At 35.1% G+C, this 19,317-nt stretch overlaps 1 protein-coding gene, 1 long non-coding RNA gene and 1 other non-coding gene across 3 annotated transcripts in view; 1 reads left to right on the forward strand and 2 right to left on the reverse strand.

Annotated features, from left to right (window-relative positions):
• The window catches only part of RSBN1L (round spermatid basic protein 1 like), a 60,508-nt gene that overhangs the window by 18,457 nt on the left and 22,734 nt on the right, over positions 1 to 19,317 (forward strand). Inside the window, exon 2 of the mRNA XM_025449581.3 lies at positions 12,152 to 12,268. Coding sequence (XP_025305366.3) covers positions 12,152 to 12,268 — 117 coding nt within the window. The remainder of the gene's footprint in view (positions 1 to 12,151; positions 12,269 to 19,317) is intronic.
• The window catches only part of LOC125752954 (uncharacterized), a 39,139-nt gene that overhangs the window by 16,859 nt on the left and 2,963 nt on the right, over positions 1 to 19,317 (reverse strand). The window lies entirely within an intron of this gene.
• LOC112661546 (U6 spliceosomal RNA) lies at positions 2,947 to 3,054 on the reverse strand. The gene has a single exon (XR_003137778.1). It is a non-coding gene; the product is annotated as a U6 spliceosomal RNA (small nuclear RNA).

Raw genomic sequence — 19,317 nt, forward strand, 5'->3', positions numbered from 1 at the left:
TTTTAAAATTTTTTAAGATTTTGTTTGTGTATTCATGAGAGACACGTAGAGGCAGAGACATAGGCAGAGAGAGAGAAGCAGGCTCCCTGTGGGCAGCCCAGTGCAGGGCTTGATCCCATGACACTGGGATCACAACTTGAGCCGAAGACTGACTGAGCCACCCAGGCATCCCTTTAATTTTTATTTTTAAGGTAATCTCTATGTCCAATGTGGAGCTTGAACTCACAACCCCAAGATCAAAAGTTGCAGGCTCTGCTGACTGACTGCACCAGCCAGGTGCCCCAGGGTGTTAAATATTTCTTGTGGAGACGAAGTGGTGAAGTTTGGCCAACGGGTTGGGTGGAGGGGCACCTGGGTGGCTCAGTCAGTTAGACATCTGGCCTTCCGCTGGAGTCATGATCCTGGGGTCATTGAATCGAGCCCCATGTTGGGCTCCCTGCTCGGTGAGAAGCCTGCTTCTCCCTCTCCCACTCCCCCGCACTTGTGCTTGCTCTCTGTCAAATAAATAAATAAATAAATAAATAAATAAATAAATAAGTAAGTAAGTAAGTAAGTAAGTAAGTAAGTAAAGTAAGTAAGTAAGTAAGTAAGTAAGTAAGTAAGGCAGCCCCGGTGGCGCAGCGGTTTGGCGCCGCCTGCAGCCCGGGGTGTGATCCTGGAGACCCAGGATCGAGTCCCACATCGGGCTCCCTGCATAGAGCCTGCTTCTCCCTCTGTCTGTGTCTCTGCCCCTCTCTCTGTGCCTATGAATAAATAAATAAAATCTTTAAAAAAAATAAATAAATAAATAAAATCTTTTTTAGAAGGTTGGGTTGAGATATTAGCTTGGGGATTCATTTGCCTAACAGTTATAGTTTAAATCCTAGGAGTGCATTCTTAGACAAGTATAGAGTAAAAAGAAAGAAGTATGCCTAAGATAAGATGCTAAGGAGATTGTACAGGTTTTGATGATAGATAGGATCATGAATTCTGGAGTAGTCAGGATGTGCAATTCCACTGAGATGTAGGAAGAAGTTTTGAGGAAGAGGCTAGTTAATCTTTTGCAATGAGAACCAATTAAAAAAAGGCTGAGCTGAGAAGGCATCACTCCTCTTTTTAATATATCTTTTTTCTTTCCATTTTTATAATGTTACTTTCCCTCTACCTCCCCCTTCAATTCTGTATTATTTCTCATTTTCTCCTGGGTCCTGCTTGTTTTCAGATCTATTTATAGGTATACTTACTATCTGGAGAGGGTGATCAGGAATATCAGTGTTGTTGCTCAGACTGATTTCATAGACTGCATTATTACGTGTGAATCCTGCTGCATACCCACAGCAGGCAAAACTGTGATAGCAGGAAGCCTATTTGAGGATTGTGCCACAAGAATGTATTGTGGCGAGATGCTTGGGTGGCTCAGTAGGTTAAGTGTCTGGTTTTGGCTCAGGTCCTGATCCCAGAACCAAGCCCACATCAGGCTCCCTGCTCCCTCTGCCCCTCTCCCTGCTCCTGCTCTATCTCAAATAAATAAATCTATATCTCAAATAAATAGATCTTTAGAAGAGAGAAGAATGTATTGTGGCTGAAAGCTTTAGTAGGAAATTCTACCGATACTTCTTAAGAATAGGTAGTGTGGATTTTTATGACACTTCTTCATTTTTTTATTTACTTTTTTATTTTTTTAGTGTAAACTCTATGCCCAGCGTGAGGCTTGAACTCATGACCCTGAGATCTAGAGTTGCTCTACTGACTGAGGCAGCCAGGCCCCCCGTGACACTAACAACAACAACAAAAATCTAATGAACCTATATGAAGATCCTTCTTTTTACAAAAATATTTCATTTAATGAGTCATGGTATATATAGTATGGGATTTCTGTCTTTTCCTTAAAATCTATTATGTTGAATAAGTATATTCATACTTATTCAGAATACACATATAATTGTATCATATTTTCTCCTTTTGTTCTTTTTGTTAACTATAGCATGACGTTGAGCTACTGTATATAAAGTGAAGTAGAAGTGCACTTAACAATTGTAATGAAGGGAAGACTTTTTTAAAAAGGAAGATTATTTTCTCCTTTTTAAAAAATATTATTTATTCATGAGAGACACAGAGAGAGAGGCAGAGACACAGACAGATGGAGAAGCAGGCTCCATGCAGGGAGCCTGACACAGGACACAGGACTCGATCTCAGGACTCCAAAGGCAGGGGCTAAACTGCTGAGCCACCCTGGAATCCCCAGGAGTATTATTTTCATTATGTGTGTGTATTAGGTTATATATTTATTCACGGTTTTATTTTGAAGTGTTTTTTTCTTATCTCTTCTGATAAATCTTAAGTGACTCTAAATCTTTAAAAAAAAAAAAAAAACCTGAATATAATTATCAGTTCTAATTGCAAGAAAGAGATATAGTCTAACAACTTAATTACATAAGTAATATGAATCCCTTTATGTTGTAGAAATTATAATTAATAATATAAATAATTTAGAAGTACATGAAATAAAAACCAACAGTTCCTCTTATTCCTTCTACAGAAGTGAACCCTGTTAGGTGTTTTGTGTTCTTCTTTCCAGACTTTTTCCTATGCATTTACCTATATACATAAGTACATGTACACACAGAAAAGAATACATAGCCTATTTTTAAAAACCTAAATATACTATATGCGTTTTTCTATAACTTGCTCATTTTACTTAAGAGTGTGTTTTGGAACTCTGTCCATTACATTGAGTGAAATGTATACACACTTGCACACAAACTATGTGTGTCTGTGTCATGTATATATGTATAGTTGACACAATGCCATATTAGTCTCATGCACACAAACTCTTTGGGTATTTCTTATTTATTTATTTGACTATGGTTGACACACAGTGGCACATTGGCCTCAAGTGTACCAAATAGTGATTTGACACTTTATACATATGCTATGCTCACCACAAGTGTAGCCACCATCTGTCCCATAAATATGAAAGGGCTTCATGAATTTGCATGTCTTCCTTGCTCAGGGGCCCTACTAATCTTTTCTGTGTGGTTCCAGTTTTAGTATTTGTGCTGCTGAAGTAAGCACTGTATTTCTTTCTTTTAATTAACTCAGTTTTACCTTTATAAATTTTTATAAATATAAATTTTGGTAAGCTCTTAATTTTAGAATAGTTTTAGATTTAAGAAAAGTTACAGAGTGCCCATGTATTCTGTCCTCACTTTCTCTTATTGAAATTTTACATTTGTATGGTATGTTTGTCACAATTAATGAATCAATATTGATACATTATCATTAACTGAAGTCCATACTTTATTCAGATTCCCTTAGTTTTTACCCAATGTCATTTTTCTGTTCAAGGATCCCACCCAAGATACTGTAGTATCTTTACATTTAGTCATTGTGTAGGCTCTTCTTGGCTATGCCAGTTTCACAGACTTCTTGCTTTTGATTACCTTGATGGTTTGAGGAGTAATGATCAGGCATTTTGTAAGATGTCCTTCAATTGGGGTTTGTCTGATTTTTTTCATAATTAGAATGGGGCTATTGGTTTTTGAGAGGAAGGCCATGACTTTGTAAATTTTAAAAATAAAATTTAATTTAAAAAACTTAATTTAAATTTTTTAATTTAAAAAAATCAAGGGGCACCTGGGTGGCTCTGATAGTTTTAAATGTCCAGCTCTTGGTTTCAGTTCAGGTCATTGATCTCATGGGTCCTGGGATCAAGACCCCCCAGGGCTCCATGCTCTGCAAGGGGTGGGCTTGAATATTCTCTTCCTCTGCCCTTCCCCCCACTTGTGTGTGTGCATGTGTGTGTGTGTGTGTATGTGTGTGTATGTGTGTGTTTGCATGTGCTCTCCCTCTCTCAAATAAATAAATCTTTTTTTAAAAAATGAAGTAGTACTGAAAGGTTTTTAATGAGATTATGTCCCTAACTGTCTGCATTTCCTGCCCTGACCCCAGCTATTAACTCCTTTAGTTTCATCTTTTAATTCCAGATTTCTGAATAAAGTGCTCATACTGCCTTTTAGTTTCTGATTGGTCAGTTGTAGACATATATTGCATTCTTGTTGAGAGTAATAGGATTTAGCACTTTTTATAACCTAGCTTTTTTTCCATCCAGTAATATAATAAAACTTAAAGTGTGATAATCAGTGCTAATTATGACTTTGCAAATACTGTTCGGTACAGTCAGAGATCCTTTTCTGTACAGCATTCTGGATTTTCTTTTCTTTTTAATTTATTTATTTATGAGCGACATAGAGGCAGAGACACAGGCAGAGGGAGAGGCAGGCTCCACGCAGGGAACCCAATGTGGGACTAGATCCTGGGTCTCCAGGATCACACCCTGGGCCAAAGGCGGTGCTAAACCGCTGAGCCACTGGGGCTGCCCTGGATTTTCATAATAGTTAAAAATTGCCTCTCTACACACAGATGGTCCCTGCCTTGCAATGACTTAAAATTTTTTGACTTGATGATAGTGTGAAAGCAGTGCAATTCAGGAGAAATCGTACTTTTAAATTTTGAACTGTACTTTTTGAATTAGCAACATGTGGTAGCATATTGGTATCACATATCTGGTGATGCTGTGTGGAGCATCGAGCCATAATCCCAGTCAATCATGGGATCACAAGGATCAACAACCTATACAGTTAAAAACCATTCTGTCCTCATACAGCCATTCTGTTTTTCGCTTTTAGTACAATATTCGATAAATTACTTGAGGTGCTCAACACTTCTTTATTATAAAGTAGGCTTTGTGTTGGATGATTTTGTCCAACTGCAGGCAAATTTAAGTGTTCTGAGCACATTTGTAAGTTAGGTGTATTAAGTGCATTTTTGACTTAATGATAGTTTTCAATTTACAATGAATGGGTTTATTGAGACAAAATCCCCTTGTAAGTCAAGAAAGATCTGTTTATGTCTATTGCGTCTTCGTTTTCTGTCCTGTTCTTTGTGTTGTGTGATAAGAGATAATCTGACAATTCCTTTTTATTCCTGGAGGTAGTTTCTGCAGTGGTTTGTTTACTCCTTAATTTACTTGAGCATATCATAACAGGGGATGTGTGTATAGTAAAAATTTTTGAATTTTTGCTTGTCTGATCATGTCTTCCCTCATACTTGATTGATAGTTTGGCAGATTAAAGAATTCCAAATTAAAAATTATTTTCATTCAGCATTCTGACGGGATTTATATTGTTTTCTAGCATCTGCTGTCATGTTGAAGAATTCCATGTTATGACCTGATCTTTTATATGTGATCTGATTTTGTTTTGTTTCGTTTTAATTCCTTACGAGCTTTTAGGATCTTTTCTTCATCTCCAGTGTACTGAAATTTCATGATAGTGTGCCTGGTGTGTGTGTGGTAAGAGGGGGCTACCACTGTGAATTCCATTCTTTGTGCTCATCCCTTGAGGGAATCTTAATTTTGGTGACTTATCTTGTCTGAAAAAAATTCTTACACTTATTTATTTTGGCATTTTTCTGTCCTATAAAATTCTGTTTTCTTTTTCTGAAGTTTAATTAATTTGATATTGAATCTCTGAATCCCTTAGGAATGATCCTTTAGGTCATTATATTTTCTGCTATTTTCCACTTCTTTGTCTTGTTACTCTCTTTTTTGGAAGATTATCTCAACTTTATCTTCCAACTTTTTGAGCTTTTCAGTATTGCTATTGTATTTTTAAATTCTGAAAGGTTTTTTTTTGTTGTTTTTTTTTTTCCTGATTCAATTTATTTTAAGCATTTTAGGGAAGGACAGTTAGCTTGTTTTTAGCTCCACTCTTTGCCTTGCCTGGAGTACCTGAGTTTCAAGCCTGTTCATTTTCTCCTAACAACAAAAACTGGATGTTTGCCTAAAGGACTGAGATTGAATGATTACTTGACTGGGACAAGGGTGGGAAGACTGGGAAGTCCAGTTATTTTTTATATTATATTTATTTTTATTGTGTCATGTTCATTTTTATGTAATTTTTAAATATATTTATGTCTATTAGTTTTTATATAAAGTCCAACTATTTTTTTAAATGATTTCCTTTAAGATTCCTGTGTGGGTGTATATGCAGATGTATATACCTAAATATGTATGTATGTGTTTAGCATATATTTACAGGTGTACATATGTATATGACAGATGTGGTAACATTTTATAAATTTACATTTATATATGGTAAGTTGCCATTTTCCTCTAACATTTCATGATAATTATCCCTGCCTCATGATATTAACTGTTATTCAAACATGATTTTTAATGTCTTCATATTTTCCCATTAATGAATATACCCAAATTTAATCAGTTCCCAATTATTAAACATTTAAGTTATTTACAGTTTTTCATAATTCTAAATAATATGAGGACTCCTGTATATGTATATTTGTGCTGGCTTGTTCTTTCCTTTTTATTAAATCCTAGCAGTGGGATTGTGAGATCAAAGGAACGATCAGGTTTTTTTTTAAAGGGGGGCAAGGACAGAGAGAAAAGGAGAGAAGGAATCTCATTGCTGAACATGGAGCCTGAGGCAGGGCTTGATCTCAAGACCCTGAGACCATGACCTGAGCCGAAACCAAGAGTCTGATGCTCATCCATTTGAGCCACCCAGCCACCCCTGAACTATTATTTTCTTCTTGTTTTCCTTTTCTTTTTTTTTCTTTTCTTCTTTTCTTCTTTTCTTCTTTTCTTTTCTTTTCTTTTCTTTTCTTTTCTTTCCTTTCCTTTTTTTTTTTTTTTTTTTAGATATTATGTTGTAAGAATTCTTCCTATTAAAAGAGACCTACATAAAAAAGAAATTACTCCATGGCTTTTTTTTTTTTTTTTTTTTAATTTTTATTTATTTATGATAGTCACAGAGAGAGAAAGAGAGGCAGAGACACAGGCAGAGGGAGAAGCAGGCTCCATGCACCAGGAGCCCGATGTGGGATTCGATCCCGGGTCTCCAGGATCACGCCCTGAGCCAAAGGCAGGCGCCAAACCGCTGCGCCACCCAGGGATCCCTCCATGGCTTTTTAAGGAAAATTGTTTTTATTGAGACTTACACAGAAAAATTGTGGATGCCTAATATTTTTGAAGGAGTAGCTTCATTAAATCTTAGGATTTTTTGTCAAAAACAACCAGGCCGGTTAGAAAAGGGAAATAAATTTGAGGAACTACTCTTGGAAGGCTGTAGGAACTAAGAATTTCCTTCCTTGCTGTGGTATGACTAGGAAAAGAAGGAAGAATGAATACAGACTAACATAGAGCACCTAAAAAGAAAGTCACAATGTACTGTAAAAAATAACACAATAATTTCTTACTGTGTCATAGGACCTGTTTCATGAATCAGACATTTATTGAAGAAGTAGAGCCTTCTCTACCCTTAAGGAACATAAGCTATACACTGGTGGGAGCAGGGATCATTATAAGAAGAAAGATAAGTTTATAACAGAAAAAATACAGTGTGAAATTTGCTCTAACAAAGCTAGAGAACCTGCTTATTATATTATACAGTAGGGTATTAATGGACCTGGTCTGATTTCTTAGTACAGAACAGATGAGAATGAGCCTGTTGGTGACCACCAGAAGTTAGAGTTGTCACCTCTCATACTTGGAATGATAAATGATAGTTGAGACAATAAAAATTAAATGATACTGAAATACTGTTTTTTAGTTTTGAACAGGTACATTTTTTTTTGCTTTTGAGTTCATCAATATGAGTATAATAATGAGTTTAAATTTTTGTCATGAAAAGACAATCCTATTTCTTAGATTTTTGCAAGCAAGGAAATATATAATATACTTTTGAAAATTTTTAGAATGATTAAAAAATAGTGGCAATTTTCTGTTACTTAAAACTACGAATTAATTCTTAAGATTCCAGATAAATGGATTGTTATTGTATTATAAATCTCTTAAAGGGGTGCCTGGGTGGCCTAATCCATTAAGTGTCTGTCTCTTGATTTCTGTTCAGGTCATGAGATCTAGCCCCGTGTCAGGCTCCGCACTGGATGTGGAGCCTGCTTGAGATTTTCCCTCTCCTCTCTCTCTGCTTACCCTCCACTCTGGGTCTCTCTCTCTCTCTCTCTCTCTCTTTCTCTAAAAAAATTAAAAATTAAAAAAATTTCTTGAAAGGATTCTCTAAGAATGCTTTTTATGACTTTCTCCTTACTGAAGTGACTCATCTAATATTTGTGTGTGTGTGTTTTCTTCTCTGTATTATTATAATGACTGATACAGGTAGAGACTAGTAAATTTTATTACAACAAAATAAAAACAATGATTTTGTTATTTAAGAACTGATTTTCCATAGTGGACCCACAGTAAGAATCAAATGATATTGTTGATTTTAAGACTCTTAGTGTACAGCACTATTAGTCATTTTTTGCTCTTGCGCATAAATACTTAATAGAAATATATTGGGTGTATGAAATCTGAAAGGTACTGCTAAGTTAGTAAATTGAGTATATGTTTGAAAATCCCATTTCTATTTTATTTTAAATTACTTTAATCAATTTTTTTAATCTTTTACATACAGTAATTGTCTTTAGCACATGTGTATTTTTCCATATGTGTAATTTATAGTTTATTTTGGTTTTATAATGACTTAGTCATTTATTCCTTCTCCTTTCCTTCATTCTTTTTTTTTTTTTTTTAAGATTTTATTTATTAGAGAGCACACACAAGCAGAGAGAGGGGCTGAGGGAGGAGCAGACGGGAGTCTCAGATGAGACCATGAAAGATAAAACTGTACAAATTCTTGGTCATGAAGAGAAATGAATAAAAATTAAAAAGGACAATTTTTTTTTTAGAATGACAGTTTTTTAAAGAACAGTATATATTATAGGAAACATGATGCCAGGGAGCCGTTTTCCTTCTGAAAAGATACAGAAGTGGCTTTTATGAGTGTGAATACACTATAATATAACAGCAGACTTGAGATTCTATAGACAGTGGTATTCTATATTGTTATAGCCAAAAAATGCTTATTATGGCTCAATATAATGGATAGACATAGATAATCTGCATTCATAGGCTTATATCTTTACAGTATGCGTTTGTCTATTTCCTATTTAATCTTTATGTAAACTCCATTTATAGCTGAAATGGGAGATCTGAGAGTTTGTTATCAAAGTTGCAGAACTTGCACCTAGGTCTTCTCAACTTTTAGGCTTTCCACTTTAATGTTTACCTATAACGTGTAAACATGTGTTACAACATCTTTATATTATCTGTAATCTGATTATGAAACATTTATTTATTTTTAAAAATATTTTATTTGTTTACTCATGAGAGACAGAGAGAGAGAGAGAGTGAGGCAGAGACCCAGGCAGAGGGAGAAGCAGGCTCCCATGCAGAGAGCCCAATGTGGGACTCGATCCCAGGTCCCCAGGATCATGCCCTGGGCCAAAGGCAGGCGCTAAACCGCTGAACCACAGGGATCCCAATTATGAAACATTTAATGGAGACATTTAAAGTTAGATTTTGAAAAAGGATATGCCCTGATAAGCAAAAAATTCTAGGAAGGGCAAAAGGTTGAAAGATTGAGATGTGTGTAGGTTGGGACAGCAAACAGATTTTGTTGTCCCACAAAAATGCTTTTCTGCTATGAATATATAGGATGGTTTGTGTTTGCTTTCCTTAGAAGGTTTTGGGTTTGGGGTGGGAGGTAACTATAATTATGTTGTCAGTCACTCTTCTTGTTTTGGCTATGCTATTGTTTCTGTTTCTAGATATTTTTCATATAATGACTTTATATCTTCAGTTTATCTTTACTTAATATTATACCTGAAGGCATATTCTAGGACCCTTTTTCCTACTTTATGAAACTAATATGGTCCTGTCGTAGAGACTTTGAAACTTCTTGCTATCTAAAAATAATGGCTTTTAGAGGTGCCTGACTGACTCGGTTGGTAGAGCATGTGATTCTTGATTTTGGGGTCATGAGTTTGAGTCCCACATTAAGTGTAGAATTTAAACAAAATAATGGTTTTGGGGGTGCCTCAGTAGCTCAGTTGATTGAGCATCTGCCTTTGGCTCATGTCATGATCCCAGGGTTTGGGGATTGAGCCCCTCATTGGCCTCCTTGCTCCATGGGGAGCCTGCTTCTCCCTCTTCTTCTCCCTCTCCCTGCTGCTTCCCCTGCTTATGCACTCTGTCAAATAAATAAAATATTTTTTAAAATGGCTTTTAATAATTTGCACTATTATCTTTTAGTATTATTTCTGTATGTGTGTATATATTAATAATTAATATTATAATTTTATAATTTTTATTTATTTAAAGATTTTATTTATTTATTCATGAGAGGCAGAGACACAGGCAGAGAGAGAAGCAAGCTCCTCACAGGGAGCCTGACTTTTATATGTGTGTAAGCTCCATCTATTTGGAGTAATATTTTATGGCTGGATGACAGCCTGTGACAGGATTTCAAAGACTTTGAACATCAGGAAGAGTAGCAAACTAGTCTGAAGCAGGAGAACAGCTTAATCTATTTCTAGAATTTAAGTTTTCTATGAACAGATGAAGACCTTACTTACTCACTTCTGTATCCCTAACCCTTTTCCTATACTCAGCAGTGGATATTTGTTAACTTGGTGAGTTTGTTCTACCATCAACTATCTTCTCTTCTGCTTTGAGTATTACCACTTTTAATCAAAGCACTTTGTCAGTTTGATAGGTAAAGTTTCTTATTCGAATTTGTATTTTTTATTATATGAATGAGTGTTTTAAAATGTTTATTAAGTACATGGATTTAGTTTTTGAGAGTTAATCTGTTTAAGTAGTCTAGACCTGAGTTATTCAGTGTAGTAACCACTAGCCTCATGCAGCTGTTAAACACTTTGAATTGAGTTGTGCTTTAGGTGTAAAATATACTGGATTTTGAAGTCTTATAGTGAAAAACAATGTAAAATGTCTCAATAATTTGTTAGTGTTGGTTTCATTTTGAAATGACAATTTTTAGATCTATTGGTTAAATAAAATGCATTATTAAAATTAATTTCATCTGTTGGTTTTTGTTTCTAATGTTGACTACTAGAAAATTCAAATTTATGTATCTGGTAAACTTTATATTTCTACTGGGCAGTACTAATCTAGACGGTAACCTAATCAGGAGGTGATTAGGACCTGAATTAGGGTAGTATTTATAGAAAGGAAAGTAAGGAAGGATTTTAAGAAATTCTGCAATATGTGCATGTACTGTATAATCTCTGTTACATTACAAGATATTTTACAGTTTTAAAGTGCTTCAATCATGACTTTGTAATCAATAATAAACTTTTTCTTTTTTTTTTTTTTTTTTAAGATTTCATTTACTCATTCATGAGAGACACATAGAGAGAGGCAGAGACATAGGCAGAGGGAGAAGGGGCCCTGATCTCAGGACCCTGGGATCACCACCTGAGCTGAAGGCAGATGTTAAATCACTGAGCCACCTAGGTGCTCCTCAGTAGTAAGCTTTTTGAGAGCAAAGACTACATTACTATTTTGAAATTCTTTTCTACATCGTCTGTTTTGCTGGGTACATAGTAGCTTGATTGAATAAGAATAGGACATCAAATAATCTTAAACTCAAATTTGAATCTTTAGAATGCAGATCAATGATTCCTAGAGTTCTTATATCTTTTGTTTTAATATCCTATTATCACTACCTAGTCAGATCAGTCATATCTTTTTTAAAAGGTACAAGGGTAAGGGAACTAACATCCAATCCTATCTGTACCAGGCTCTGGGTAGTCACTTTATACATTTTTTTTGTAACCTGTGAGAAAGATAACCACCATTTTATAAGTTAGGAAACTGTGATTGAGTAATTTTTATATTGTTATGGTATTAATCCAGATACGATCAACTTCAAAGCTAGCACTTTATCCATTGTAGTTTACCATCTTGATTAAAGTTAGTTATTTTAAGTGACTTGAGGTTAGTCTAATATTGTGGTTGACATGAATTAAAGAAGAACAATCTTGAGAGTGAAATGTATAATGATAAATTTTAATAGTTTATGATGTATATATTATGTGTTCCATGTTAATATATGACAGGAAATTTGGAAATCTGTTTCTCCAGACCTGAGAGGAAGAATAAAAGGCATGTTTGCTTTTCATTCTGATTTTTCATGGTATATTCTAGATTCTGTATATTCTAGATTCTGTATAGTTCTTGGGAGAAAATTACAAGAGTTTTAAATATTTCCTTTGTTTTGTCTTTCAGATAAAATCAAAGACAAAATTAAAGAGAGAGATAAAGAAAAAGAGAGAGAGAAGAAGAAGCATAAAGTAATGAATGAGATCAAGAAAGAAAACGGAGAAGTAAAGATTTTGCTGAAAAGTAAGTTTATAATTCGGTGATTTTGTTTGTTTTATTTATTGGACAGAGCAAGCACCAGCAGGGGGAGCAGGAAAGGGAGAAGCAGGCTTCCCATTGCGCACTGAGCTTGATGCGGGCGGGGCTCCATCCCAAAACTCTGGGATCTTGACCTGAGTCCAAGGCAGACGTTCAATCGACTTGGAGTCACACAGGCATCCCTATATTCGGTGATTGCTCAGTGTACTTTAGCTTAGTGATTCAAATAAAGGTTTGTTGCTGAATTTTGCTGACAATAAACCTTAATAGTGAGAATATGAAAAGTTTTGTAATAGTGAGGGGTTCTAATCTGTATGGTAGCATCTTTAGTATATTTCATTTGTGTGTAATGAAAAAGTAGAAAAGATTAGGCTTCATTAAACTATTAGGTTCCTTGAAGTAGGTTATCTAATTCTATGTTTGCATTACTAGTTTTTACCCATACTTAGATCATCTAAAAAGGCTAAAACAATTTTAGTAAGATAGGGATGGTAGAAGAAGTGAACTTAAAAATATTTGACAATAATCACCATAGTATAGTCTAGTATCAGAGAGGGAACATTTTACTCTGACCTGAATTAGGAGGTATACTGTTTTACTTTGTGTGTGTGTTGCAGGGTTAAAGAATGTCCTCTTTTTTGTTTCCTGTTTTTTTCTCTATTGTTACATTTGTTTTCAGTTGCTATTTATACTTAGGGGGTGGTTGTTGGGTAATAATACAAATCCTATCAATAAATCTGAACTTTTTAAAGGAATATGTGTGGTAGAAATTGAAGTAAGGACAGTCTTAAATTTACTCTGATAGCAAGATAAGAAGAATCAGTGGCAGTCTGGTTGCTAGACAGCTAACAAATTCATTAGCTGCCCCTACTTAGTTGAGAATTTGCGGGTCAGAACATACTGACTTTGATTAATTTGATATTAGACTTATGTGTTAATATACCATTATATCCACATTAAGAAGAAAAGGCTATTGTACTGTATGTGTAATGAAATAACTGGATAAACTTTATATTATTTAAGACAAACAGAATATTAGATTCTATATTTTCATTTTTTGTCATGTTTCCTGATTTTTTTTTTTTTGTCACACTTTATTTAAGCTCTATTTTCTACTTGTCAGAATTTTATATTTTGTAAAGTTCTTTTGACCTTGGAAGAAATAGGTCTGAGCTTAAGTGGATGGCTACTTAGTAAATGCTCGTGGTCCTTTTATTCTGTTTCTTTTGACAATGTGTTTTATTTGTGTTGTTTAATTAGAGTGTAAGCCTTTGAGGCAGGAATCAAATCTAGCTACACTAGTGCTGTACAGAAGCTAATGATTCATGCTTGAGGTGTTTACTTAACTTTACCCTGTTGGTTTAGTCAAATAGTCATTTTTTACTGGTTTAGTCAGATAGTCATTTTCTTATCCAGTGGAATGTACAGTGATGAAAATTCCTGTTGCTCAATTGAATGTTGGATTCCTTACATACCATTAATGTGAAATATGTGAATCTAGAGATTACATATGCAAACAAAATTTAAAATAATTTTAGAAAATGGGAGATGCTTCAGTAATATGCAATAGTAACCTTGACTTTGAAGTAGATGAAAAATCTAGGAGATATTTTGAAGTGAGCTAAACTGAAAACCTAGTGAAGATAAAAGGAAAAATAATTTTGGAAATGAATTAGTGACCTCTGAGATAACCATGGGAAAATGTATTTACTGTAAAACAGAGGTAAATGATAACTTAATTACTGCCTTACAGGGTTGTGAAGGTTAAATGAGGTAAAGTATGGTAGAGGTCCTAACTATGGTGTTTGGCCCACATATAATTCAATAAGTGGATATGAATCTTTTTTGTAAACGTGTATGAAAGATTAAATCTTGTGATTGCAAAACAGCAACAAAATTATCTCCTCCCTGGGTAAGATATAGATAATTAAATGAATAAAACATGATTCCTTTGGGAAATAATGCCTGTCCTATCATAAGCACCAAGTAAGTGTTAGCTGTTGTCATTATCCAATAAAAACAGTTTGCTCTGCTAATCTATCATCAGGGAAAGGCCCTCTTTGTTATTGATTTCGTGTAGCAACAACAGAATCAATTTGGTGGAGGCCGTGTACTGTTACTTATTACTGTGTGCCCTTTTTTGCTTCATGGCTTTCAGCCTTTATTTTGTCCTTATAATTTTCTCCTTGTGATAATGCTAATGTTGCAAGCAATGGCACACTCAAGCATTGATTGTTTGATGACAGCACTTGCACATCTAAAATAGATTCTGTTAACTCCACACCAGCCTCACTTCCTTCAGGTTTTCATCAAAAACTGCATCAGATTGAATATGACTAGAAATGTGTACATAATTATATACATGCTAGAAAGTTTTTATTAATGCAGAAATCCATAAAATAGGATAATGTGCTTTATGAGAAATAGTTTAAAGGAACAAATATATTTGACACATAAGCTTTTTTTTTTTTTTTAAGATTTTTGTTTATTTATTCATGAGAGACAGAGAGAGAGAGAGAGAGAGAAGAGAGGCAGAGGGAGAAGCAGGCTCCCTGCGGGGAACCTGATGTGGGAATCGATCCCGGGACTCCAGGATCATGCTCTGAGCTGAAGGCAGACACTAAACCACTGAGCCACCCAGGGATCCCCCGACACATAAGCTTATTTAGTTCATCCTTTTATATTAATGTCTGCCAACTACTTATACAGAGCATAATTATATGTTCCAGCCATTTCTATGTTGTGAAAAGTTGTAAGAACAGAGATATTAATGATTATAGTGTTTTTGAGAGTAAGTTTTATTATAGTATATCAGAGAAGCTTTCTGGTGAGCAGGGGGGAATGGAGATTAAAAAAAGCCAGTATCCAAGATTATTGGTAGTTTACCAAAGGTCATAGGTAGGTAATTCATGTCAGGAAGAGTGAAAATAATGCTGTGCGAACAAAGTCATTCTCTATAAAGACCAGAGGTTGAAAATAGCTAAGCTAATTACTACTTTTTTCTATGTATGGTAATGAAGTTATATATAAATATTAATTCCCATATTAGATGTGAAATTAGAACCAATTTTTCTGGGCAGCCTTTCTTTTTTCTTTCTTTTTTTTTTAATGATTATTTATTCATGAGAAACAGAGAGAGAGAGAGAGAGAGAGAGGCACAGACACAGGCAGAGGGAGAAGCAGGCTCTGTGCAGGGAGCCCGACGTGGGACTTGATCCAGGTCTCCAGGCTCAGGCCCTGGGCTGAAGCCGGCGCTAAACTGCTGAGCCACCCACGCTGTCCTATTTTTTCTATTTTTTAAATTTATTTTTTATTTTTTCTATTTTTAACACTAAAAGTATACTAAGGTTAGTGATGGAAATTAATGCCAGTAAATTTGTGATTTTTTTAAAAGTTTTTTTATATGATTAGCTATTAACACATAATTTTTTTTTTTTAAGATTTTATTTATTTAAAGAGAGACACATACAGCGAGGGAGAGGCAGAGACGTAGGCAGAGGGAGAAGCAGGCTCCATGCAGGGAGCCTGACTTGGGACTCTATCCCGAGTCTCCAGGATCAGGCCCTGGGCTGAAGGCAGCACTAAACCGCTGAGCCACCGGGCTGCCCCACATAATTTGTTTTTTATCTGTGTCTATGTGTTTTGTTTTATTTTGTTTTGTTTTTTTGAGTGAGAGTCTCATTTTCTCTGGCTGCTTTTGTGTACCTTCCTTTGTATCTCAATCTCTCTTTGCATTTTCATATCTGTGGTTCTGTGTGTATGTGTGTTTGTATGGGGTCCACTGTGTGTGTGTATCTGTGTCTTGGGGGAGGATCCCCTATCAACCTTACACGTTCATACTTTTTGAGGGTCCATATTATGACAGCTCTTCTTTCTGTTACGGTTATTTATCAGGATCCTTTAAAAAATATATAGGTCTGATTTGAAGAATTATAGGATTTAGGGAAATGTGTGCTTTAAATACTTCTTTTTTAGTAAGTAAGGGAGTGTAAGGGAAGAACATTGATATTCAAAATGGTCTAATTTCCTTAAAGTATTTAAAATTTTTCTCTCCATATGTCTGCTGCATTTCATGTCATTCTAAGATAGGAAATGAATGACAGATTATATAAAACTTAAAAAATCTATCTAGTGAATGCTGGTGCCTTGGTTTGGTTTAAATGTAAAGAATGCATTTTACTTGTGTCCATCAGAGGACCCTGAGACTACCCCCAGGTTTGGTGATTTGCTAAAGGACTTAACAGGACTCAGCATATAGATGTACTCATGACTATGATTTACTGTAGCGGAGGATACAAAGTGAAATCAGTTGAGAGAGGAGGCAAATGGGAGGAAGTCTCTAGACACAAGCTTCTAAGAGTACTCTTCAAGTGGAGTCACACAGGATACACTCAATTTTTTGAGCAGTGAACTGACAACTCATGTGAAATGTTGTCTACCAGGAAGCTGATTAGAGACTTGGTGCCCAGGGTTTCTATTGAATGTTGGTTACATAGGCACCTTCTGTCTAGCATCTACCAAAATTCCAGGCTCCCAGAAGGAAAACAGGTATTCAGCATAAACAATATCGTTGACACAAAACGTTTAGGTACAGTGAGCCACTCCTATCAGCGAATTGTGGGAACATTCCCAAAGAACAAGTTTCTCAGATGCCAGCCAAGGGTCAACCTTGCGAGCAGGCCTTTCTAAGATTAGCAGTCTCAGGCATGTTATGTTAACTCTCTTCTGCATACTGTGCTCTCTTGAGTATTTAATTACAGAGTAGTTTGTCTTGGGAATCTAATTCTTTGATGCTCATTATGAGACTCTCTTCACTGATTTTTTTACTATTTTACATTTTTCAGTTTCTGTTTAATACTATTACTATTCTTATCCATTCTCGTGACTAAGAAAATAAATAGGTTGTTGTGCCTATTTCATTTCAAAGTAACATGTATTCTAATGACTGGATATTTTCTGTTTTACTTTTTAAACATATGCTAGGCATAAATGTAATATAATATTAAACTTATATTTTCATTCAAATGAAATTGTTTTGGCAATCCATATAACTTGTGTAATTTTACTGTGTTTTCAATTTAGTTATTATACTTAGGCCTTTTAAACTTTATGTTTTGTTTTTAAATTCATTTCTGTCTTTTTTCCTTGATATATTTGGATTTTGCTTACATATAAAACCTCTTTGGGGCATCTGGGTCTCCAGTCATTTAAGTGTCTTCCTTCAGCTCAGGTCATGATCTCCGGGTCCTGGGATTAAGCCCCATATCAGGCTTCCTGCTCAATAAGGAGTCTGCTTCCCCTCTCCCTCTTGCTCCCCTGACTCATGCGTGCTCACTGTTTCTTGCTCTTTCTCGAATAAATAAAATCTTAAAAAAAAAAAATCCACTTCTTTTTTCATTTTGATTACCTCCCTGTTTTTTATTATTAATTTTGTTCTTAAGATACTTATCTGAATCGAATATTTCGATACTTCATCCAAGGTTCCAAGTATGAATTTGTTAATATATTTACTTACTTACTTGTGGTCTCTGTAGAGAATTTTATGGCTTTACAAACCTCAGTAAAGTTGAAAGGCTTTTATTTTTGCTTTTTGTGATTATACCAATTTAGTCTTCATTGCATATTTATGAATTTTTAGAAGTAATGGTTTATTGTTAACATTAAACTCCCTTTTTTAGAATTGCTATCAACTTGAGAGAATTTTCTTTTTAAAAAAGATTTGTTTATTTATTTGAGAGTGAGCAGGAGGGGCAGGGGGAGAGAGAGAGAGAGAGAATCCCAAGCAGACTCCACGCTTGAATGTGAGCCCATCAAGGGTCTCCATCCCACAACCCTGAGACTACAACCTGAGCTGAAATCAAGAGTCTGACGCTCATCCAACTGAGCCATCCAGGTGCCCCACCTTGAGAGAATTTTGATATTTGTTGTTTCCAAGATTAGGAGTTGATGGTATTTATATTCTGGAAAACTGTGGCTGTAAAGGGGACAAGGAAAAATTCCACAGATCTCAGTTGGTGAGAGAAATCTTTTCGTTCATGGATTCATTAAATATTCATCTATAGCAAGGTATTAAATAACACGAAGGATACAGTGACGGGGAAAAAGTATCACTTCACTTTGAATTCATATAAAAGTTACTTGTTTCACTCATATAATATGTGGAAGGACACATGATATAAAAGTATTCTATGAGTGAAAAAAATAACTTTGTATGAATTTAGAATGAAGTGATTCTAGTTCCAATTAGAGAAATGAGAGAAAGCAAAATGAAGGAATTGATACGAGTTGTCTTTAAAGAATGGGTAAGAAAGAGGTCAGGAGTAAGTACTGGGCTGGATAAGGGTATTTTAGGGAGAGAGGAAATGCCTTTGCAAGTGATAGAAAGATAAGGTAGGGCTAGCTGTTTTATAAGAAATTATAAATAGTGCAGATTGACCAGAGAATGAAGTACTCGAGAGCATTGTCTTGGGATTCCATACTGAAGTGATTATATTTTATTTGGGAGGCATTGAGAACCCTTGAAAGAAGTGTACTCAAGGGATGAATATGATCAAACAATATATAAAACTTACAGAAAGATTAATACTGCTCTAGCATTTAGGATGACAATCAAGAGACTATTAGACCAAGAATTAATAAAGAAGTGAAAAATCAAGGATGAACAGGATAATTGTTGAATCTTGGAGAGATTGGGAAGAATGATTTGAAAGAATATCACTGAATTTGATATTTGAATGTTCCGGAAAAGTAAATTTGAGTAGACTAGAAGCAGACCTAGAATTTAAGGGATGAGAATGATAAGGTAATAGAAGGCACTTGGCATAGATGGTTCTTTATGAATAGTTTGGTCAAAAGAAGAGGAGAGGAAACTATATTTTTTGTAACGATTTTTGGAGTTGGTGGGAAGGGCTTACTTTTGAAAAGTCTGCAGGACACCTCACTCACTAGAGACAAGAATAAAAGACATTTGTGAATATGAAAACATTTAGGTAAGGAAGTAGATTGAGAAAATTTAATTCATAACAGGCAATCTG

This window comes from Canis lupus, chromosome 18 (genome assembly GCF_003254725.2).
Source record: "Canis lupus dingo isolate Sandy chromosome 18, ASM325472v2, whole genome shotgun sequence".
Taxonomy (NCBI): domain Eukaryota; kingdom Metazoa; phylum Chordata; class Mammalia; order Carnivora; family Canidae; genus Canis; species Canis lupus.